The 24,358-nt window shown below is 39.7% G+C and overlaps 1 protein-coding gene across 7 annotated transcripts; it reads right to left on the bottom strand.

Annotated features, from left to right (window-relative positions):
- Window positions 1–1,651: 1,651 nt before the first annotated feature.
- On the bottom strand, window positions 1,652–17,963 carry LOC103096133 (zinc finger protein 420-like). 7 transcript variants are annotated; one of them, XM_056796906.1, is made up of 5 exons: window positions 17,842–17,963; window positions 16,851–16,922; window positions 10,440–10,566; window positions 9,765–9,860; window positions 1,652–8,669 (listed from the first exon to the last, which is right to left on the bottom strand). In XM_056796906.1, exons 2-5 carry the CDS (start codon window positions 16,881–16,883, stop codon window positions 6,292–6,294), a joined length of 2,634 nt encoding a protein of 877 aa, XP_056652884.1. In that variant the 5' UTR covers window positions 16,884–16,922; window positions 17,842–17,963; the 3' UTR covers window positions 1,652–6,291. The 7 variants fall into 7 exon arrangements, with proteins under 7 accessions (XP_056652884.1, XP_056652887.1, XP_056652882.1 ...); XM_056796909.1 differs by having other exon boundaries at window positions 17,811–17,940; XM_056796904.1 differs by having other exon boundaries at window positions 17,807–17,938.
- Between the last annotated feature and the right edge of the window lie 6,395 nt (window positions 17,964–24,358).

Genomic DNA, 24,358 nt, shown 5'->3' with positions numbered 1-24,358 from the left:
CGCCAGGAAGAGCAATGATCCAAAAGAGTTTCTGGGACGTTCTTTTTTCATGGTAGGTGCCAAGTAGGAAAGCTATAATCAAGGAAGCCACTCCTCCACTGCCTTCCCCATAAACATTTAGAGTAATGGATTCATAATGGGCTGTATGTTGTCACAGTAGCTTAGTTGAGTTTGAATAGAATCAGCCTCATTGGATTATTGGGTGAATTTTTCAACTCTAGAATATCTTTCAAAAACCCTCTATTAAATTGGAGAGATTTTAATCTACATTATGGAGGAAGCTAACAAAAATAAAATTGCAACCTATTTATCACCACCTAAAAAGCTCTCTGCCTAGCTGCTCCATTTTTTGGATTTCGTCATGGGAAATTATCTTAATAAACAATGTGCCCCACATTCTTTTTTATCTATTCTCTTTTACTTGAAGAAGGTAACATGTTCCTTTCCACAGTTATGTAGAAGTCTTGAGTCCCGATCTTTTAAGTTCTTAGTGATACTATGAAGTGAATTCCTTGTGTTAGGACATTATTCATCATTCTGGTTATCCCAATTGTGTGCATCTGTGTAGACGTCTGAAAGCCGATTCTATTAATGGTTCTTTTCTTAAACCTTGTCAATGTGAACTTAGATTTCAACTATTTTTCATACAATATAGCTATATGGGAAATTAGGTGGTCCATTGGATAGTGCTGGGCCTAAAGTCAAGGGGACTTGAGTTTAAATTCAAGCTGAGACACAGATCATATAATTTAATACCTGTTTCCTCAACTATAAAATGGAGAGGATAATAGCACTTATTTCTAAGGTAATCTCACTTTATAATTCAGATCTTATTCTGCTTTCTTATTGAAGAGTACTCTTGTATAACTATTTAGTATATGACCTCTTCCTAACCATTTGCAGTATTTTCTTTGACTTAAGTTTTCCCACTTGGCTATTATATTTCTGAGGGAATAAAACTTTTGTTTTCACTCTATGCTGACTTTTAGACTCATTATTTTTCTAAGAGACCTATGATTTCTAACTTCAAGACTAATCATCCAGGTCAATTGTTTTTTGTGGTATAATGTGACACATTTTTACAGTTTTGTTCTTTAGGCTTTGCTCTAACTCATCTTTAATTATTGACTTCTAATACATGAGCAGCTGCTTCCATTCTTTTTTTTAGGGCGTCCCCTGCTTACTAAGGTTTTCCAGCTCCTATTCAAAGAAACCAAAGCTCCTTTCCAAGCTCATTTCACTTCTTAGCTCTTCTTTCAACTCTAATACTGTCTTCTACTAACTCTTTGAGATGTGATGTTCACTCCCTCTTCTTTTCTTGGATCCTAATTGCTGCAAAAAAACAAAATTTTTTTCTAAAGATTTATTCCACAATTTTATTATCAGTTTTGCTTGGTCATTGTTAACTCAGTCTCTGCTGGATTTAGTTTTCTCCTTTTTAAAAGAAGTTTTATAATTTTATAAATGTATATTTTGTGGGTGTATTTTTAGCTACTTGGTGGTGAAAAGTTAGCCTTTCACTTTAACCATCATGCCAGAATTTCCTGAAAAAAACTGTTTTCAACCAAGTTCTGCTTATTGATTCTTCATTTCCTATGAACTACAAAGAGGGATATTGGCTGGCCCAGGTTACCACAAGAAATAGACAAAATTTTTAAAAACAAAATAATTTTACTTAAAACAATAATGATAATAAAGAGGTTTCCAGTAAATGGACATCACCAGCAGCCATTGAATACAATCAACACAAAGCTCCATCTCTTAGGTCCTAGTATCTCTTTCTCGAGATTTAAGACCTTTATTCTCTGTTTCTCACATTTTACATAAAAACTGAAGAACTTAAAATATTTATAAAGGGGAGGGACTACCCTCAATGCTCTAGGTGTTCTTGTCCTAGGGTCTATGTACTTTTCCACCAAGCTGCCATAATACAAAATAGTCCATGATACCAAAAAGGTTAAGAACCCTTGCTCTAGGACAAGGCTGGCTGTCATCCACCCAAACACTTTGTAGTGATGAGATAGCAGATCCAACAAAGCTGATATCCATATGCTATAAAAGGTTTTCCAACTCAGGAATAACTGGGCTGCAGCCAGCTTGAGTGAACTTTATCTCTTCTGTTGTTATATATCTTTTCCTAAGATGTGTCTTAAGACGATCCCAAGATATTTTATTTAAGATACATCACCTCAAAGGTGAGTTCACTATAGTCAATCCCTTGACAGCATTTTTTTGTCCTAGCTCAGGATATTTAAACCATTTCACATTTAAATAACATAATACTGACCATCACAGAGCCCTTGCAGATATTCAAGACCAGAACATGTACTGTGAGAATGGGAAAAGGGGGCACTTAGGGTGACATTGATTGTATTCTGCTAAGTTTTGGTCTAGAAATAATACCCTGACCTTGTGCAAGTTTTCTGGACCTAGTTCTTGATCCTGGGTAAAATTTAGTTTAGGAAATGTGAGTTTATGCAATACTTCTCCATGTTAACTAAAGGGTAAAATAGTCAAGGTGACAGTTATCCAGATGATCAAGGAAGAAAAATCATGGAGTTTTCATAAGTCCTGCCACCAGTCTGTGCCACTGCCCCATGCTTTCTAAGAATGCGTTCAAGAGTTGACGTGCCACTCTGAACCATTACCACAATTTCACTGTCTTTCATGACCACTTCAGTAAGAAATCTGCTGATATGTTCCCTTCATTGGCCAATTGCTGTTGCCTCAATGTTCACCATGTCCATTAGCTTTGAGCATCAGCTCGTCTCCTAATATAGTGAGCCACCTTCTCAGAGATCTGAAGCAATATGTAATTCAAAAGCCAAAACAGGGTCTTGAGCAAAGAGCCTTTTTAGTGGTTTCCACCTTTTATAGTCAATTCCACTGTTTATAATAATTAAGAAAGATGAAACATTGGCATTGGTTTTATGAACTTAATTATCACACATCAAGGAGCTGACATTGATATGCTGCTTTACACACATTATCTTATTAGAACCCTATAACACTGTGGCATATTGTCTCAGACAATATCATCTCCATTTGACAAGAAAACCATCTGAAAGGAGCTAGGAAACTAGTTCCAGAGGCGGGAGGTCTTGGGTTTAAACCTGGCCTCAGATACTTCCTAGTTGTGTAACCCTGGGCAAGTCATTTCACCGCATTGCCCATCCCTTACTGCTCTTTTACCTTGGAACTGATCCTTAGTGTCAATTCTAAAACAATATAAGTGAGGGTTCAAGAGAAATCAGGGAGGCATAACCTCTCAAACTCAAAGTCTAACACGCTAGCCAATTTCTTCATCTATAAAACATGGCATAAAACCCTCCCAAAGTTCTGAGGTTGAAAGAAGAGAATGTCTATAAAGTAGTCTGCGCACTTCAAAGCTATTAGACAGTCTACCTTCCTAAATCTATCTTTCTCTTTAGATTTCTCACCCTTGATGTCATTCATAGGGGACAAGACACACAATGACCGTAAAACATTCCAAGTCAAATATTTACAGTAAAACAATAGCATTGTAGGATGTGCCAAAGTAAAGTTCAACTATTAAGACAATATCTGAAGTCTGGTTATTAAGAAACAAATCAAAGTTCATCATGTTCAATTCAGACCACAGGGACAACAGGCTTTTCTGGGCAGAAAAAAACACTATTGATGACAAATCAAGTCATCATTCAATCCTTGTGCTGGTTGATGTTAGCAACTTTTTCCTCATCACTGCAAAATCATCATTTTAAGGTTTTCGTGGCAGTCCACATATCTTCAAACCTTATTATTTGCACTATTTCCAAGAGGTGTTCTCTGATCTTGATGTCCTCAAAGGAAGCCTTGACCACAAAGTCATTCTTCCCTTCTCACTGGTTGGGAGACCTCTCCGTAACTTAAGGTTATTATATATTCATTCAAAACCTAGGTAAGTTGAATCCTAAAAGCTTAAACATTTGTTACTTAGTAATTACAGAAAAGGTCTTCTTCAAACTGGAGGGGGGGGGAATGGTAAAACAATAACGTGTCTGATATAGAACTTTAGAATTCACGAAGATTCAATTGTCAAGTAATTAAGCTATTTGGTAAAATGGCAAAGTTTTTGTATTGGTCCACTTTTTAAAAGGAGTTTATCTTCTCTAGATAGGCTGGATAAAGCTAAGTAGGTAAAGCTAGTCTCTGAACCAGAAATATCCAAGTTGAAATTTCACCTCCAAAAATACTGGCTGTGAATTCGTCATTCCCCAAACCATTTAACTTCTTGGAACTGTAGGCAACTGTAGGTGCTAAGTGCTGACCTGTACTGATATAGTAAATTTTTTCATATGAAGTTCTAGATCAATGAAAACAAAGAATCATTCCTTATCTTTATATTCTTATTTATCATGGCCTTAGCCTACTTAATCTTGGTATTGTTCACTATTTAATTTCTCTGCTCTTTTCAAATTCTGTTCTGCGGTCAAGTATCCTTACTTGCTAATTCTACATTTCAAAGCTTGCTATGTTTATATATGACTTACCAATATTAGTGCTTCAAAGCAAAGGCTATTCTGTCTGTGCCTATTTAGTTTTGAAGGCCAAAATCTCTCTTTAGAAACTGAATTCCTATAGCTCACTTTTTACTACACTTTTTTTTTTTGCAAAATACATATTCCAAGCCATATGAACTTGGGATCTTTTCTCTTTAACAACAGAACATTTTGGAAAATTACATCCAATAACACATCCCAACAAGTTGTTCTTTGAAAAAAGTATGAAAATATTAAGCATATTTATTAAACATATAATTAAATTCAACTTGATTTACAACGAAGTATACAAATCATGGTTCATCAAACTGAGAACTGGCTCCCTGGAGAACTACTTTTTATAAGGAACTTAGTTTCAATAAAAGTTTCCAATAGCAAGTTACATAGCGATCAAATACTAAAGAGAAATGGATGCTGCCATTTGGCAAACACTAACGATAAGACTGAGTAATAAAAATACCTTTTTTAGGTTCCAACTGGACTGTTTTGGCTGAAGAGTTTAGGATTCCTGGTTAGACAGGAAAAGTAGGAATGTCTGTTCTCAGCTTGCAGAAATGTGACCAGACATGAGGAAATAAACCTTTACAACTTCTGAGTCTACAGTTCCAAATGTCTTGACTTTCTGGAAATTTTCTTTTCCCAAAGTAGTTCACCATCTTCCCTCCTCATATGTAGTTAGAAGACTGGAAACTTTCTAGGTATTTTGCATTTGGTAGTAGCTTGGTAAGAAAAAAAGGGAGAATAAATCCTAAACTAGATTAATTCTTAATACATTGATTCACACATACATTTGAACTACAATCTCAGATGCATGTGTCACAACACAACACACACAGAACAGGTTTAATGCTGAATCGTAGAAAGTATCTGCAATAATCATTTACCAGGAGGCAGATACCCAAGTAGGTAATTCTTAGACAAATATCCCCAATATTTATGTTTAGGATGATTTTAGATACTTTTTTTTCCAAGTCTGTATTAAAGTTTCAGCATCTGTGAAACTACGCTTAAAAGTCATTAGAAGTTAACCAGATTCTTTGGGGGAAAATCTTATTTCCACAGATCTTTGGATTGTTGAATTTTAGCTCTCATTTTCTGTTACCAATAGGAAAAAAAATACTCTAGGTTCTCTCCAATCAAGTCACCTTACATTCTTAACAGGCATTAATCCAGGGAATATTCATGGCCTTGAACTCCCTGCAATTCTGATTTCATGGGCATCTATTTTTCAAATTTAAAAAAAAAGGCATAAAAGCTTTCTTAAGCCCATGTTACTATCTCTGCCACATTAGTTGGTATCTTAACCCTCTCATTTGTACCAACTGAGTCCCTGAGAGATATTCTTTTATTACAGAATTCTATAGCTAGAGTGGAAAGGAAAGACCTTGGTCAGGTCTACCTACTCTGGCTGCCAGTCATTTTCAAGCAACTAATCCAATTTACTTTTCAAGTGTATTATGTAATAGATTCTTGCTTAGATGTCCCGTATTTGTTGAGTACCTACTACATGCCACAAACTGTGTAGGTGCCAGGTAACTAGACAAAAAAAAAATTGTCCTTGCCCTCAAGTACTTTATGTTCTACTGGTATAAGATTATGATCCCTAAATTCCCTTAAATCTCTATAGTTTTTGTGAATCTGTAAATTCTGAGGTCTTTTTTGCTGAAAAAGTTCCCATTTATCACTTTCCCATGGTTCCTCTAAAATATCAATTTTCAGGTAAATGGAATGAGTTGTCACTAAAGATTTCCCACATTTTTTTTTCATGCTGTTATTCTTTAGTATGACATTTCTTATGATTCCTAAAAGATGAACTGTGACTGAAGGTTTTCCCACATTCATTACATTCTAAGGGTTTCTCTCCAGTATGAATCCTCTTATGTTCAGTAAGACTTGTTGGATAACTGAAGGCTTTTCCACATTCATTACATTCATAAGGTTTCTCTCCAGTATGAATCCTCTTGTGTAGAGTAAGTTGTCTCTTTTCTCTAAAGGCTTTCCCACACTGATTGCAATCAAAGGGTTTCTCTCCAGTATGAAGTCTTTGATGTGTCCTAAGATTTGAGCTATTGCTGAACGCTTTTCCACATTCATTGCATTTAAAGGGTTTCTCTCCTGTATGAAGTCTCCAATGCATCATAAGATTTGAACTGTTACTGAAGGCTTTCCCACATTCTTTACATTCAAAAGGCTTTTCTTCTGTGTGAATTCTCTTATGAGCTGTAAGACCTATCCTGTGGCGGAAGGCTTTTCCACACACATTACATTCAAGGGGCTTCTCTCCAGTATGAATTCTCTTATGTTCAGTAAGACTTGCTATGTAGCTAAAGGCTTTTCCACATTCATGACATTCAAAGGGTTTCTCTCCAGTATGAATTCTCATATGTTCATTAAGTCTTCCTCTTTCTATAAAGGCTTTCCCACATTCACTGCATGCAAATGGTTTTTCTCCAGTGTGAATCCTCTGGTGTTTCATAAGAGATGAGCTTCTGATGAAGGATTTTCCACATTCACTACATTCAAACTTTTTCTCTCCTGTATGAATTCTCCAATGAAGCTTCAAGGATGAACGGCTACTGAAGGCTTTCTTACATTCATTACATTCAAAGGACTTCTCACCAGTATGTGTTAATTGATGTGTCCTAAGTGTTGAGCTTTGGCTAAAAGCTTTCCCACATTCACTACATTCAAAAGGTTTCTCTCCTGTATGAATTCTCTGATGTTCAGTAAGACTAGTAGTATAGCTAAAGGCCTTTCCACATTCATTACATTCAAAGGGTTTCTCTCCAGTATGAATCCTCATATGTTCTGTAAGTCTCCCTCGCTCTATGAAGGCTTTCCCGCACTCTGTACAGGCAAAGGGTTTCTCTCCAGTATGAGTTCTCTGATGCTTTCTAAGTGTTGAACTTGCACTGAAACATTTCCCACATTCATTGCATTTGTATCGTTTTTCTCCAGTATGAAGTCTCCGATGATATCTAAGGGACGAACTGTGACTGAAAGCTTTTCCACATTCATTACATTCAAAAGGTTTCTCCCCAGTATGAATTCTTTTATGTTCAGTAAGTCTTACTTTCTCTATGAAAGCTTTCCCACACTCATTGCACACATAGGGTTTCTCACCTGTATGAATTTTTTGGTGGCCTTTAAGTGATGTGCTTCTACTGAAAGATTTGCCACATTCATTACATTCATGTCGGTTTTCTCCAGTATGAAACCTACAATGATCTCTAAGGGATGAGATATAGCTAAAGGTCTTCCCACATTCTTTACAATGAAAAGGTTTCTCACCTGTGTGAATTCTCTTATGTGCAGTAAGTTTTCCACTCTCTATGAAGGCTTTTCCACAAAGATTACACACAAAAGGTTTTTCCCCAGTATGAATTATCTGATGCCTCCTAAGTGCTGAGCTCTGCCTGAAGACTTTCCCACATTCTTTACATTCAAATGGTTTCTCTCCTGTGTGAATTCTCTTATGTTCAGTAAGACTTATTGAATATCTGAAAGCCTTTCCACACTCTTGACATACAAAGGGTTTCTCTCCGGTATGAATTCTCTTATGTACATTCAGTTTTGCCCTCTGAATGAAGGCTTTCCCACACTCGCTGCACACAAAGGGTCTCTCTCCAGTATGAAGTCTCAGATGTCCTTTAAGTGATGACCTGGTGCTAAAGGCTTTCCCACACTCACTACATTCACATGTCTTTTTCCCAGTAAGTTTTCTATGATACTGAATAAGATCTGAATGGTAACTGAAAGATTTCCTGTATTTAATTGATTTAGAAAGTTTCTTTCCAGAGATTTTGTGACCCTTAATAATGTTTGGATATTGCTTGGATGTCTTTGCATTTCCTCCATACCCATGGAGACTTTTCCCTGTAGGAGCTCCCTGCTGTGGAATAGGTAATAAATTCAAACTGACATTTTCCCCAAATATATTGCTTTCATGGGTGACTGTCAATTTTTTAGATTTTCTCTGTTGGTTACCCTTCTGCCTCTGTGACCTGACATCACATTCCCAGTCATCTCCCAATATGGCAATACAAGATCTATCCTTTTTGAGTAATTCTTTGGATGATTCTCCCAGAGAAACGGCAGACTTCGGAACTGATTCTGTGGCTTTATGCCTAGTATTCTGAATTATAGAATCTAAAGAAAATAAAAAAATAAAAAGTTACCAAAGGTTTTCCTATATTCTTTACATTCAAATAACCTTTTTTTTGTATGAATTCTCTTGTGTTTAGAAAAACCTATTCTGTGGTAGGTTTTTCTACTTGCAGGGTTTCACTACTCCCTATGGATTAGTATTAAATTTTTAATTTTAATGTTGGAAGTTCTGGACATAAGCCCCAATGCAGGCATTATGAACCTTGGAACTATAGAAAAGAATTTAACAATTTAAACAATATTTTTTGTAGTAGCAAATTGATAGAAATATCAATTGAAGAATGGCTAAAGAACTTTTGGCACATGAATGAAATGTATTTTTTTTTACATTAAATATGTCTCATTAAAAAAAAAAAATCAACACCATAAACAGATTAGAACAGAAAGACATGACTGCATATGAAACAGCATTATTTATATCTTACTTTAAAAAATATAGAGATAACTGTCTATATAACACACATACACACAATTACATGCACACACACACAAAATTTAACATGCTACTTTCAAAGCTGACCTGCTTGTCAGGACTTCCTTCTGAATCTCTGATTCTTTTTTTCCTATTTTTCTCTTAAATACTACAATGATCTCCCCTTTTTTTCTTTTCCTTTTTTCCTTGAGTATTACCGTATAGTAAGAGATAGTAGTTTTGAAGAATTTAAGAAAACATTGAAGAAGACTTCAAGGAATTGAGACATGAGTAGAACAAGAAAACAAACCAAGAAATGACCACAAAAATGTAAAAAAAAAAAAAAAAGAAAGCAACACTGGAATGTATACCCAATATCTGATATATAGAAAAACAAGAATGTAAAACCAAGAGCCAATCTCTAATGTGTAGAGGTTGAATGGAACTAAGCACCCAAAAGAGGAAACTATAAGAGAGGAAGGCAATGAAAGATACAAGTAAAAGAGGGGAAATCAGGAAGGACAATGGCTTCATTCTGAGTACTGGTATGAAATATGAAGTGACCAAAACCTCAAGAAAAAAATTTACTGAAGCAAAAGATTTAGCATATTGGAGACTTTATGCACCTTCTGGGTAGGGAGAAAGAGCATCACTCATTCACTTACCTAGAGAAGGATTTCTTGATATTTCTCCCTCAGGCATCCAGGGCACTTCACCTTTCTCCAACTGGGAGATCACATCTGGTTGAGAACCTAAAAGCCCTACTCATAGAAAAACAAATGGCAAACTGCTGGAATAGAGAGGTATCTCACATTTCAAACCCCAGATTCTTTTATCTATAAGGAAAAAGTGGGCACTCAAGGAAGGGCTCAAGGATAGACTGAACCCTATTAAAAGCTTTGGAAATATGGGAGAGGTAAGGTTTTATTTAGGTTCATAAAGGAAACTGGTTCATATGACCAAGTCACTGTTAAATTAATGGGACTGTTTTCACATCTTCAGGTATTTATCCTGGGGCTTTACAGGATAAGCTCTGACCTGGAGGAAACCAAAGAATGAGGAAGTTGTTACTTTATAGGAAACACAGTAGAGATGTAAGTTTTCCAGTTTTATTAAAAAAAAAAAGACTCCAGAAGGGAAAAGAAAATAGAAATGTTTTGTTTCTGTTTGCCATAAAGAATTCAGATAATTCCCTCTATGACATAGATTCCTGAACACCCTGAAAACCAAACTAAAATTCAGATGAAGATGAGTGACTCAGGTATTCCAGAGCCTAAATTTAGTAAATAAGAATACACAGACACTCCCAGGGCACAATTCCCAGGGAAACACTGCCTTACCCAGAAAGACTAGGTTCTTATAGTTCTCCAGCATCACATCCCTATACATATCTCTCTGAGAAGGGTTCAGTTGCCTCCACTCCTCCTTGGTGAAGTCCACAGCCACATCCTTGAATGTCAAAGATTTCTGAAATACAAACATTTATGCTTATCCAGGGACCAACCACATCATACAAACCATAGAAAAGATACGAAGTTGGCAAAGGGTGTACCAAGAGTGAGTGGGTGAGGGCATTAAGGGTTTTTAATACTTCATGTCAGATTTTTTTTTATTTGCTCAAGTCTATTTTCCACACCAGACACTATATCTCATTTCAGACTACACTTCCAGACTGTTACAATGTTAAATTTAAATTAATATCTAATAACTCCAAGTATTATACTTCTTAAGATATATTAGTAATTACTTGAAGTAGAAGAAATAAAAGAACAAAGTACAAAACTTAAGTATGACCATGTGAGTAAACTTCTCTTGCCTGGCACTCACCCAACTGCCACAGCTGCGTTCCCAGGAGAGGAGCACAAGGGCAGAGCTACACAAAACTTACACCTTCCCTACATTAATTATGTAACATAGATAAGTAAATGGGATGCTGGAAGAGCAAATCCTGGGGAACAAATTCTAATTACACAGTATGTCATTGTCCTAATGCATTCTAATAAACTAGTTTCCATAGTGAGCCCCAAGCCAGTCACATGTTTTTATTTCTGAATCCCCCAAACCTATCTATCTTATAATCAAGCATATAACCCTGAAATCAATTATTTCACTACACATAAGTAATTTCTAAGAAGTGACATCATAACAATCACTTTCCATCACTGATCGCCAAGTTTTGGATAGAAGTGGAAAGCAAAGTTGATAGGCTGGATATATGAGCATGGGGTTATCTCTTCCTATTCAACCAGTATTGGGAACCTGCTCCCCCACCTATACATTGCTTTTCTCATTCAAGCTCTCTGCACCCCACTGTCCCAAACAAAGTGCAGAGTGTTTTCCTTTTAAGAATCTACAATACCTGGAACAATGACAGGTGCTCCTCTGCTATATGCATGTGCTAGGAGTAGGAAAATACAACAATGGCCAGACTATAAAGTGAATCCAATGAAGAACATAAAGAGTTAGAATGTTCCCAATTGGGCTACCTCCAATTTTTCTTTAAAGGATAAATAAATGGGGCAGAGAGGTGGTTCAGCAGATAGAGAGATGGAAAGTGCTAGATTTAAATCTGGCCTCAGGCACCTCCTAGCTGTGTGACCTCAAGCAAGTCACTTAACCCCAATGCCTAGACCTTCCATTCTTCTGCCTTGGAACCAATACTTAGTACTGATTCTAAGCCAGAAAGGGTTAAAAAAAATAATACTTCTAAATTAATCAACAAATTTCAGAGAAACACAGAAATGGGGAGGTGAAAAGCACCCCAAGGTCCACCTAGCTCATCTCACCCTGACAGCAAACTCCTGACTCTAACACCCATGGCAGGGGGTCATCTAGAGTGTGGGAAGACCTACATTGAGACAACTCCTCCCCCCATTCTACTTCTGGACAGTCACATAGTTGGAAAAGTGTTTAAGACATGAAGCTTAAATTGGCCTTTCTGTGACTTCCACCCATTGATATTGGTTTTGCCCTCTAGGCCCAAATAGCACAAGACAGATCCAGGAGACAGTCCTAGAGGCAATCTGAAGGTAGCTCTCACTTCCCTCTGACCCACCAGTCCTCTCTTCTATGGGCAACCTTAGCCTCCTGCCACATAACATGATTCAAGGTCTTTTACCACCTGGTGGTTCTCCATTATATAGTGCTATACTGAGAAAATTCCCAAGAAGAACTTTAGACTTAGACAAAATAACATTTGGACAACCATCCTGAAAGCACTAGAAGAATGAGGGCTTGGATCTTAAACTATGACACTGAGCTGTAATGTCTAAAACTATAGTAAGGGACAAAATATAGAAAAGTCTTGGTGCAGTAGAGTCATGCTTGATAAACCAAAAGACCAATGATCAGAAGGGCTTTTTATCCAATATAACTCAGTTAGCGGAGTGAGAACTTACCACCTAACAAAACTACTGGGAAAACTTGAAAGCAGTCTCACAGAAACTAGGTAGAGATAGACATTGCACACCACATAATAATAGCAGCAGCTAACATTTATAGAGTGTTTACTATGTGCCAGGCACTATGATAAATGCTTTCCAATTAAGATCTCATTTGATCCTCACAACCAACCTAGAATGCAGGTGCTATTATTACCCCATTTTACACTAAGGCAAAGAGGTTAAGTGACATACCAACATAAGTTCCACATGGGTATATAATTTAGACAGAAAGAGTGACATCATAAACAAATTAGACAGAGGAGCAAGGACAAAACCATCTGTCAGATCTATGGATAAGGGAAGAATTTCTGACCAAAGAATGGAGATGATCACAGAAAGGTAAAATGGGATAATTTTGATTATATCAAATTTAAAAGGTTTTGCACAAACAAAATCAATGTGATTAAAATTAGAAGAGAAGTAGGTAAATGAGGAAAAAAATAATTTGTATGAAGTTTCTTATTTCTAGGATATAAGGAACTAATTCAAATTTGTAAGAGCCATTCCCCAATTGATAAATTATCAAAGGATATGAATAGGCAGGGAAGAAATTCTCCAGGGAAGAAATCCAAGCTATCTTTTACCATGTGAAAAAATGTTCTAAATCATTACTAATAAGAGAAGTGAAAATTAAACAACTCAGAGATTCTATTCAATACCCATCAGATGGGCAAAACTGACAAAAAACAAAAAATTACAAATGCTAATAGTTATGGGAAAACAGTTCATTAACATACTGTTGGAACAGTAAGTGGTACAGCCATTCTGGAAAGCAATTCGGAACTATATCCCCAAATTTATTAAACTGCCCATGCCCTCTGAACCAACAATACCCCCAGAAGGTCTATACATCAGAGATAAAAGGAAACAAAACTATTTATAACAAACAGCTCTAAAAACTGAGGGGGGGATGTGCCCATTACCTGGAGAATGACTTAAGTTATAATATATTAACATGATGGAATATTTTATTGTGCTATGGCCTTTATAGACATGCCTGGGAAGACTTGTACGAATTGATGCAGAGAGAAATTAGTAAAACTATTCATCAATTTTATACAAGATGGTAAAAATAGAAAACTCTGAAAGACTTAGGAGCACTGATCAACATAATAACCCACCATGATTCCAAGGGACTCCTGATGAAACATACTGTATCCTAACAGAGATGAGAGACTCAAGGCACAGACTGAGACATACACAGACACAGACACACAGCACAGTCAATGTGAGAATTTGTTTTACATGGCAATATATAGGAATTTGTTTTTCTCTCTTTTTCTGATGGATAGCTTAGATTTCTTCCTCTGAGGGAGGTAGCAAGGAAAATAAAGCAGATATGGAAAAATTTTAATAAAAAAAAAAGAAACAGATGGCAAAAACAAAAAGCAATTTATTTCATAGGGGCTTTGGCTTAGGTCCTAGTCTGGCTGCTGAACATGTCTTATTAAGTCTCAATTTTCTTCTGTTAGTTTCTAAGACTGTTTTGAGGAAATCAATCTGTATCTATAATTTGACTGTCCACTCACTGAAGGTAAGGACTGTCTTTTAATGCTTTTCATATCTCCAGGGCTTAGCACAATGCCTGTCAAATAGCAAACTCTTAATAAATTCTTACTCTTACTATATAGACTGGACCAATGACCCTCAACTTCTTTTTCTTTTTCCTTCCTTTTAATGTTTTGTTCCTTGTGCCTTTCTTTTCAGACTCAATCAATAGTAATTAGCTTTCAAAGGAACATGTCTGTGATTGATCCCGCTCATTCCCTTCAAATGTCTCTTCCTAAAAGAGTCAAAGTTGGAAACTGCCATCAATCTAGGTTTTAGAAAGGCCTCTATATTAAAAAAAAAAAAGGACCTGCAAAGGGTTCAAGCAAAAGAGAAATACAGTCCTTGGAGAACATCATAAAAAGGGGCAACAGTGTGAATCTTAAAATTGCTCAGACTATACCTTAGAAGATTTGGTTAAGCTATTCCCCTATTGTAACAATATAGGTACTTGGTCAGGAATGTATTGAGAACTTTAAAATTACTCCACCCATATTCAGACAGTGCCTTAGGGGAAGATAAAGTTGTAAACTCCTGATGGAGCAATGAAAAGTCCCTAACTCATACCTTATAGTAAAACTAGAACCATAAGCTAGGTCTATTTTTAGATCTAATACAAAAGGGTGCTAAGTACCTATAAAGGTTAAATTAAAAGGTCAAGCAACTTACGAAACACAAGCTTAGCAAAGAGATGTGAAATACTCAGAAGATATAATCTAATCAGAGAAGGTGATAACAAAAGAGAGATGTGAACTAAGAATGGTCAGTCCTGGGGAAAAGCATCTACTGTGATTGGTAGATGTGAGAACTTAGGGGAGGTGACATAAGAGAAAATTCTCTTTAAAAGGAGGTCAGGAGTTCAGAGGAGGCTCTCTGAACTGAGTTGGAGTTTGGAGCTAGCTTGGAGGAGCTGGGTCTCTGAACTGAGTTCAGGAGTTGAGGATTTCAGTGAAGGACTGGAGTTTTGCTTTAGGATGATCTTGTGGTGAGTGATAAAAGACTGACTAGTCTCTCTTAAGGCTCAGGCCTAGGCCATTTGGCCCAGGCCCTTCCTACTATTTTCTCTTACTCTCTACTCTCTTTCCCTTCCCTTAATTCCTTCATTTGTATTAATTAAAATCTCCATAAAAACCCAGCTGACTTGGGTATTTTCAAATTTGGGAATTTTTCCCATGGCGACCACTTATTTTTGATTAAAATCAAGACACTAAAAATTATCTTTACAGTTTGGCCAAAACCTTTACAGTTTTGGCAATTCACAGTCTTAGAAACACACATTTTTCGGGGTTACAACAGTCAAAATGAACTGACCATTTAAGGGGCTCTATGGACTCCATATAGGAACTTTTTTCATTATATTATGATTAGGATTATAATGGCTTTCAAACGTTGAGACATTCATCTTGAAGAGACTAGATCACTTTAGAAGAGAGCTAGGAAATCTCTTGGAAGCGGGTAAGACAAAAAGAAAAAGAGGAAATGAAATGTGTAGGAACTGCTAGGAATGAAGTGCCATGACCTAAATGAAGCTGGCACACTGAATCAAGACAAAGGCAAAAGAGTCAGTAAAAACAAGAGATTATCGCAGAATAAATTCTCTTGTGGCAGCATCATGCACCTTCAGGAATTCACCGGGTCCTAGACATCTAAATTAATTCTGGGGATGATTTCTCTAATTCTTAAAACTATGTTCTTTGGCAAAGAAGGGCCAAGAGGTACAAATTAAACGTACAAAAGTTGACCTGGTCTGCAGGTGTTTGCATTGGCATCCCGTCTCCTGTCTCGTGGCCATACATAGCCCGTAGCAACCACCAGTCATGAGATTTTGTATATCAGAAATGTTGCTCTTTTTTTTTTTAATTTAAACCCTTACCTTCCATCTTGGAGTCAGTACTGTGTATTGGCTCCAAGGCAGAAGAGTGGTAAGGGCTGGGCAATGGGGGTGAAGTGACTTGCCCAGGGTCACCCAGCTGGGAAGTGTCCGAGGCCACATTTGAACCTAGGACCTTCCGTCTCTAGGCCTGGCTCTCAATTCACTGAGCTACCCAGCTGCCCCCAGAACCGTTGCTTTTAACTGACTATCTGCACGGGGCCCCCACTGATAGCCCGCCAGGGATAGACTTTCCTAATAATGCCTCTGCTCATTCCCGCACTCTCTCTCTCTCCTTTCTTTCCCCAATTCCTCCTGGCTTGGTCCCCATGGAGCCTCCTCGCCCCGCAAAGTCCGGCTTCAGCCGTCAAGCTCTTTCCCAGCAGCTGGGCAATGAGTCCAAATGGTGCCTCACATTCATCTAACGGACCCTTCTGGTAATTGGTGAGCTCCTGTCGAACCCTGTCCCCTTGGCTGCAGTCCTAATAGAAAGCCAGGGCGAACTTTAGTGAGCACTCCAAGAAATAAAGATGGCGTCTTCCTTCCTGTTCCCCGCACAGGGATCCCTTTGGGGAACCTCAGAGCCCGCCATGGTCGAGCCGGAAATGGGGCATGTTCCCTTCCGGGCAGGGGGAGAGAAAAGGCGCAGAACTGGACCTGACAAGAATTATTTGAAATGGAAAGAGTGCTCGGCTGCCCATCCTGCCTCAGGAGCTTCCTAGCTGCCCCCTGGGACAGAAGGGCCTTCAAAGGGCTTCAGAAAAGGGGTCGGAGGGGCGCGAGGGAGCTCAGGGACTAAAGAGCCAAATTAACCCCTCAGACTCCCTAGTCGGGCTCCGATAAAGGACGAGGGCCAAGTCCCACATTTCAGTAGGGGAAGCCCAACTCACCTGGGCCGGGGCTGCCAGGAGCACCGACGCCATCGCTCCTCCCTCCTCAGGCTGTTCTCGGGGCGCCCTAAGCTGGGGGACGAGAAAGAAGTCAGGAAGAGCCCCCGAGGCCCAAAGCTCCCACATTTGGGGGGATGGAGCACAGTCCCCAGGCCTGCCCCTGCTCCTCCAGCCCAGTTGGGGGGGAGGAGCTGCCCTGGCAACCAAGGGCTCAGCCTGGAAGCAATCAAAGGGGCAGAGAACTTGGGGTGGGGGGACTTGTCCAAGGTGATGGGGGCTTCCCAGAGGAGGCCCACCCTGCCCAGCCGCTCCTTCCCATCCTGCCCTCAGCCCCTAGACCCACCCCAAACTGGAGAAGTGTGGGATCCCACCGACTCCCCCCTCGGGATCCCTTCAGGCCAAGGATTCCTTGGCGTCACCGTAGGGATGAGGGTCTCTCCAGCTTCAAGGGAGGGGGAGGAGGAGGGTCTTAAGAGAAATAAGCCCACCCCACCCCCGTATTGGCACACCCCTTTTATCAGAGATAAAAGAGAAACAACTTTGCCCAGGGAATCCGGCTGAGGGGAGGAGCCAGGAAGCAGAGGCGGCTCCACGGCACAGAATGGAGAAGCTAGTCAGGGCAAAGGCGTGGAGGTGGGAGATGGAGCCCAGGCTGAGCTTCCCAGCGCAGTCCCTAGAAAACGCCCGCGGGGGCGCACGAGCACGGGGCCTCCTCGCGGGAGCGCGCGCGCATGCCGAGCCCAACGTTCTATGGTGGCGGCGGCAACAGGGCAAAAGCTGGGATGTCCGTCTCCAGCGCCAGGAGGCCGTGGCTCGGAGTTACCGTCTCCCGCTTCCCTCTGGGCCTCAGGCCTGCGTCCCGCGGAGCCTGCTCGTACCCGGGCTGACACGTCTACGTACACGCAAAACACTTCGGTCCCAGCCCAAGCAGAGACTGTCCGCGCCTGCGCACTAACCCACTTGTTTGCTCCCTCCGAGCCGCACCACACACCCGGGCCCGATGGAACCTCGATTTCACACAGCCTCCAAGCGCCGCAGGCTCCAAAACGCTATAGTCCCCTCAAAGCTGCTTGGCGGCACGTTCCGAGGGACTCTGGGAAAAGGAGTCTTGTGACTGCAGTGGATTCTGGGAAACGTAGTCCGGCGCCTACCTTCGCTTGGACGTACAGCCCGAGCAACTGGTCCTTAAACCTAGTAGCTGATCTGGACTAGGGATGAGAATCCCAGGCTTCGTTTCCCAGAGGTCTCCGCGGCGTTCTTTGCAAAAGCCAAACAAAAACAAAAACGAGAAGGAAAAAGAAACTACCTGTGCAGAGTCTGCCGCCCCGAAGGAAACCTGACCTGAGAAAAAGTGTCGCTTTTCCCTTCCCCTCCTGGACTCTTGCCCCGGGGGTGATTGTGCATTCCGCGGCTGCAGAAATTAGCTCGCCAAACCAGTGACGCAGCAAGCATTGATTAAGTGGCTACTGTAAGTCAGGCATGGTCTAAGTCTACCGGAGACCACTCCAAGAATCTGATAGGACGGCGTGGACACGATTTCTTGGGCGTCGCGTCCTGCGGGACCTTCAGTCCCATCTGCCTTTGTGGACATCGAGGAACCCTGCCTGGGCAATCTGCGGGGTCTTGGGGAAGGGCTCTGTTCCAGGGCCTTTTTGTTAGTGGCTCTTGGTGTGTCAGAGATAAGCCCAAGGGAAGATGCCCTCCGGATGCTCATGCCCTCCTTCCCCAACCCAAACGAGAGGAGGGCAGCAGCTAAAAAGTTCAGTTCAATTTGACAAGCATTTACTAAGTGGCATCTGTGTACCGATCGGTACACTGGGCACTTGGAGAGATACAAAATCTAGATCAGAAAGGGCTTTGTCCTTACAGGGGCTTACTTTCTAGAATGGGGATCTGATATAAACTATGCAATAAAATGAATACAGGAAAGAGCCCACGTGGGATCTGAGGTGTAAAAAGCCATTTTTAAAAAACTCTTACCTTCTGTCTTGGAATCAATACTATGTATTGGCTCCAAGGCAGAAGCACAGAGCACAGAGTGATCACAGAGCTGGGAAGTGTCTGAGGCCACATTTGAACCCAGGACCTCCCATCTCTAGGTCTGGCTCTCCATCCACTGAGCTACCCATCTGCCCCCTAAAAAGCTGTTCTTGAGGACCACAACAGGTGATTCCTTTTGTGTTGGTCTCTAAAAGTATTGTGAGAAATTCTTTTTGATAAGCGAAATGCAAATTAGAACAGCTGTGAGGTACCCCCTCACACCAATCAGATTAGCTAATATGACTAAAAAGGAAAATGATAAATGTTGGAGGAAAATTGTGACACTAATGCATTGAATCTGCTGGGTAGGTTCAATTCTGTTGGCCACCATACTTCTATTCAGTCAACAACTGGGAGGAAGACTTCACGGTATTTTCAAAATGGTACTGATTTGCCTTTTCCTAATTGTATTTCCAACCTTTAGCACTTGATATGCTTAATGTAAATTTATTGTAAGGATTAAATGAGATCATCATAAACATGCATAGCACAATTCCTGGCACATAGAAAATGCTATATAAATGTTATTGTTTATTGTTGTTGTTCAGTCATTTTCAGTTGTGTCTAACTCTTCACAACCCCATTTAGAGTTTTTTTGGCAAAGATCCTAGAATGGCTTGCCATTTCCTTCGCCAGCTCATTTTAGAGAGGAAGAAACTGAGACAAAAAAAAATATTAAATTACTGAAGATCACAGAGCTACTAAGTGCCTGAGATCAGATTTAAATTAAAATCATTATTATTAATGATTACTAAAATTCTATAAATTCCAATTATTATTATTAACTTCCAGTTCCAAAGATTTTTTATAGTTCTGTTGTTATTGATTTTTGTTTTGCTGAGCTCTTTATTAAGTCACCTTACTGTTTAAATAAATCATAAGGCCAATAAAAAAGGAAAGTATATGTTCAGTCCCTAATCACCTTTCACCTGGACTGTTGTAATACATAGTCATCTAACTGGTATCCTTGTCTCCAGTCTCTCCCCATCATCCTTTTTGAAGCTAGATTGTAAAGATCATATCTGGGTGAAAGTCAAAGGAGTTGCCATTTGCTACTAGAAGCAATAGAGAGTCATTGGAATTTCTCAGGGTGTCCTATATAATCAAACCGATGCTTTACAAACTACTTTAGCAACAATATGGAAGATGGATTGGAAAGGGATAAAACTTGAGGTAGCAAGACCAATAAAGAGTGTCTTGCAATAACCGAAGTAAGAGGTGACGAACAAGGATGGTGGCTATGTGATAGATAAAAGAGATGTAGCAATGGAAATGATTAGACTGTGAAAACGATGGGATATGTAAGGTGAAGAGGAATGACAGACACCAAGATTGCAACATTCCAGGTGAATGCAACAATGGTGGTGACCTCAGCAGAAACAGGGAAATTAGGAAGATGGGAAAGATAATAGTTCCATTTTGGACATGTTGAGTTTGAAAGACTCTTCAGATCTTCCAGTTGAAAATGTCCCAAAGACCAGAAGGTAACAAAACTGAGGCTTAAAAACTTGGGGTGGATATGCAGATCTGGGAGTCATATGCAGAGAGGTGATAATCAGACCCCTGAGAGATGACGATGTTACTAAATGAGAAAGAAGAGAGAAGAGAGGAGGGCTTTGAGCCCAGTCTTGAAGTCACCCACAGTTATGGAGGCTGATCTCGAGAAGGAAACGAAAAAGGAGTAATCAAACAGGTAGGGAGAAAACCAAGAGAAAATAATGTCATGAAAACCTAGAAAGGAGAGAACATTACACATTAGAGGGTGGCCAATACTGTCAAATATTGTGACATTTCTCCTAACTTGTTAATGAGTTCTATAACAGGCTGCTATTCTGTAGATTGCAGAAAACAGGGGAATAAGACCAGGAGAAGCAAGTATCACTCTGGCAGCAGCATTATATGTACTCTTTGTATCTAGCCCATTCCACCAGTCCCAGAAAGGGAACTCTGATGCCTGAAAACATAGAACTGGATCAGAACAATTGGGGAAAGGGCCGCCTTCTCCCAATGGTCAGCTTCTAGCTACAAGAATCTTAAGGTCTTTTTTCATTCAATCTCGGACCTAATCACTTAGCAGGAAGGGGTCCTGCTGGAAAGAATCTCAGCAGCCATCTAGACCCAAATATTCTTGAATGGAATCCTGATTGGAATATATTTACCAAGTAGTCATTTGGTCTTTTCTTAGAAACCTCCAATGACAGGAAGCCCATCACCTCCTAAGGCAACCCATTCTGCTTTTGGACCGCCATATCCTTTTAGTTTTTGCCTCACTGCAAGATTAAATTTGCCATCTCTTCCACTTACACCCAAGTTTGTCCCCTAATTCCATCCATGACCCCAGCAGGCTGCCTTGCCTCCATCTTCTCTGATCACTCCTGTGTTTTATACCTCCTCTCAATAAGCTTGCTTGTGTGCAGATGGAAAATTTGCCACACCTGAGCTACATTCCCAGCATCCTTTTAAGTTACATCCTCATTTTATGTAAGGATGCTTGGAAGATAAATTTGGCTGAGACCCATGCACTGCGAAGCTCTTTTTCGGAGCTTGTGCTTTTGGTAAAGTGCTGCAGGCATGAGTCTCTGGCTCTCTTTGCTCTGCTCACTTGACTGAGAGAACCCTTTTTCTTTTCCTTCTCTTTTAATTATTATTCAAATTCTACACTTGCTTCAAGGAAAGTAAGCTCATCGCAAGGATTTTAATATAACCAACCTGAAGTTTTAGAGGAAAGTAAAATTCTATTCATTTATTCCCCAAGTTTGGTAGACAGAATTTTTTGTGAGGAAAAGAATCACTAGTGGGTTTTTAACTACCTCCTCCCTGATCCCCATCCAATTCAATACAATTCATTAAGCATTGTGACAAGAGATTTTGTTCTTTTGGCCTTATGACCACTATCTCCTTAAGACAGTCTAGCCACATAACTAGCTGGACCTTGTAGAATTCAGCTGATATAAAATTTTAACTCTGGGGATTAACTGGTGAGCAGAGCATTCCTGACTTGGCTTTATTACCTTAGCTTAAGATGAAGATGTTAGGTCATTAGGTATAGCTCTCAGGTTAATAGTCTGCAAATATCAATTTTATCTCATGTTTACTGACTTATTGGCCTTCCTTTTGAAGAAGACCAATGACATCACTAGGATGATGTCTTGCCTAGCACATGAATTGGATTTAAGTGAGACAGAATTGCACAAAGTTGTCAGCCTCGCTCTCTCTTCCAGAATCATCTAAGTCCAGTGACAGGACAAAAGTCAGGATGACTGGTGATGACCTGGGACGTAGTGGATGACCTTGTCATCTTCGATATCTGACCAAGCTCTAAGTGCTCCATAGAGTCTGATTCAGCTGCCTTCATGGCCATTGGAACAAATTGTTCTCATCCACCCATTCTACCAGAAGTCTTCATTTACTTGGAGTAGACATTCCTGCCAAAGGCTTTGACGCCTGTCACTCTCAACCTAGCTTAGGCCTCTGCTAATGTGGCTTGCCAGAATGTGGCTGCTGCACATGCTACAGCTTCTTGGTTGAGGTGAGGCAGATGAGGAACACTCAAAAGGCTTGACTAGAGCCCCCATCAGAGGTGTTGGTCCTCCCTGGGTAGCAAGATGGCACCAGAGGACACAAAACATTGGCCTTCCCACCAGAAGTGCTGGTCCTTTCTGCACACCCCATATACTCCCCAAAATTTATCATTTTATCTGCTATAGATATTTCCCTTCTACCTGTACTCTATTGAGTACATTTTTGCCTTCTCCTTCTGCCCTCAACAAAATTCCATCGTATCTGTCCTGCCTTCTAACTAAAGTTGTGGGAATCAGTACTTGTGACCTATTGGATTTTGTATACCATGTGCTAATGTTCCAAGCATATACTAACCTGGTTATTAAAATTGTGAGTGAGTTGATGACTATGATTAGCAGCATAACCCAAGAACAACTTTTATAGTAGCAGTGATTCAGCTCCTTCTCCCTGAAATATGCTCATGTGGAAACATATTTAAGAAAAAACCCGAAAAACGATGATATTTCTCCAGCCTAAAATCCTGTCTACGTTCTTCTCTTTAGAAAAATGGAAAGAAAAAAAAATAAGGCCACCCTTTAAAATGGAGTAAGGAAGATTAGCAAACTTAATTCTTGCCTAGATAAATTCACTGCCTAAAGTAAAAGCAGTGGCCTCTCTTGTATTCAAGGTTAAGATAAGGATCACAGTAAGAAATTCTTCCCCTTAATGGCAGTCAGTGGTCCAAGAAGGAACTGAGAGGTGACTCTTCTGCCTTGTTATTATATTTTTGTGATCTTTTATTTGTTATTTAATATTATATATTTACTTTATATGATGATCACATTATATATGATAATAGTTTTATTATTTATTTAATATTATTATCTTTTCCTTACTCAAGATTCCTACAGGTGTTATCCACAATAATCTTGGTGGGGCAGCTGGATTGTTCAGTGGATTGAGAGCCAGACCTAGAGACAGGAGATGCTAGGTTCAAATCTGGCCTCAGACACTTCCCAGCTGTGTGACCCTGGGCAAGTCACTTCACCCCCATTGCTTAGCCCTTACCACTCTTCTGCCTTGGAGCCAATACACAGTATTGACTCCAAGACGGAAGGTAAGGGTTTATTAAAAAAAAAAGAATATTAATTGTATTAGTGTATTAAAATTTAATAACAATTAATTAAGAGTTTCTGCTTGAGGAATAAAACTTCAAGTAATCTAGGGAAGCTATAAGTCATGTAGCAGGAGATAAGCTATGCTCATTTGGAAATGTGAGTGCACAGCTTGTGTTGTTTGTCCTAATGAGATAAAAGGAAGCCAACCTTGGCATGTCTGGGTATTATTTGCTCCTATGAGGATCTATACTCCCTATAAGCTCCTCAGAGTTTTATAACCAAGATGGGAGCCTGGTTTATCTTTAAGTCTCCTCCTAGAGTTTGTTAAATTTATGGTTGGACTGAATATAATTTAGTTGGTCACCAGGGATTTAAATTTATAAATCCCAAATAAATTACTTAAGTCAGAATGTAATTTATAGTAGTTTATTTACAATAGAGGGAAGGTATTAAGGAAGAGAGAAAGAGAGGAAAGGAGAGAGAGATAGCTACTCTGGCCTCCTCTGAGCCAGAGAGAATTCAGAGGCCCCAGCTAAGGGAAAGGAGTCCCAAGATGATGGGCCTCTCCAGAGGCTGGTGCCTCCAGAAAGGCCAAGGAAAGGGAGTCAGCCTTGCACTCACCAGAAAGTCAAGGAAAAGGGGTCACCAGGAAACAGGTCTAGTCAGCACTCTTCTGAATGAAGAAAATTCTCCACTCCAGTAGAACTCCAGCAAAACTCTCTCTCTCAGGAGGTTCCAATCCAAGTGAGAGTTCCAAGTCAACCTGTATTCAGGCAATTGTTACTTTCTTTTTAAAGGCATTTTTCTCTTGCGTCACTTCCCCTAATTTTTATGTCTACCATTCACAGT

The sequence above is a fragment of the Monodelphis domestica genome, chromosome 4 (genome assembly GCF_027887165.1).
Source record: "Monodelphis domestica isolate mMonDom1 chromosome 4, mMonDom1.pri, whole genome shotgun sequence".
In the NCBI taxonomy this organism is placed as follows: Eukaryota; Metazoa; Chordata; class Mammalia; order Didelphimorphia; family Didelphidae; genus Monodelphis; species Monodelphis domestica.
This window is presented reverse-complemented; position numbering and strand designations above follow the sequence as displayed.

Coding starts and splice junctions, on each gene's coding strand:
- LOC103096133 (XM_056796903.1), bottom strand. CDS start 16,976: ATGTGGGAGCTTTGGGCCTCGGGGGCTCTTCCTGACTTCTTTCTCGTC. Junction 10,567..16,850: donor TCCTGGCAGCCCCGGCCCAG/GTGAGTTGGGCT, acceptor TTTGTATTTCAG/AAATCTTTGACATTCAAGGA. Junction 8,670..9,764: donor ATCAAGAAATCCTTCTCTAG/GTAAGTGAATGA, acceptor TATTTTCTTTAG/ATTCTATAATTCAGAATACT.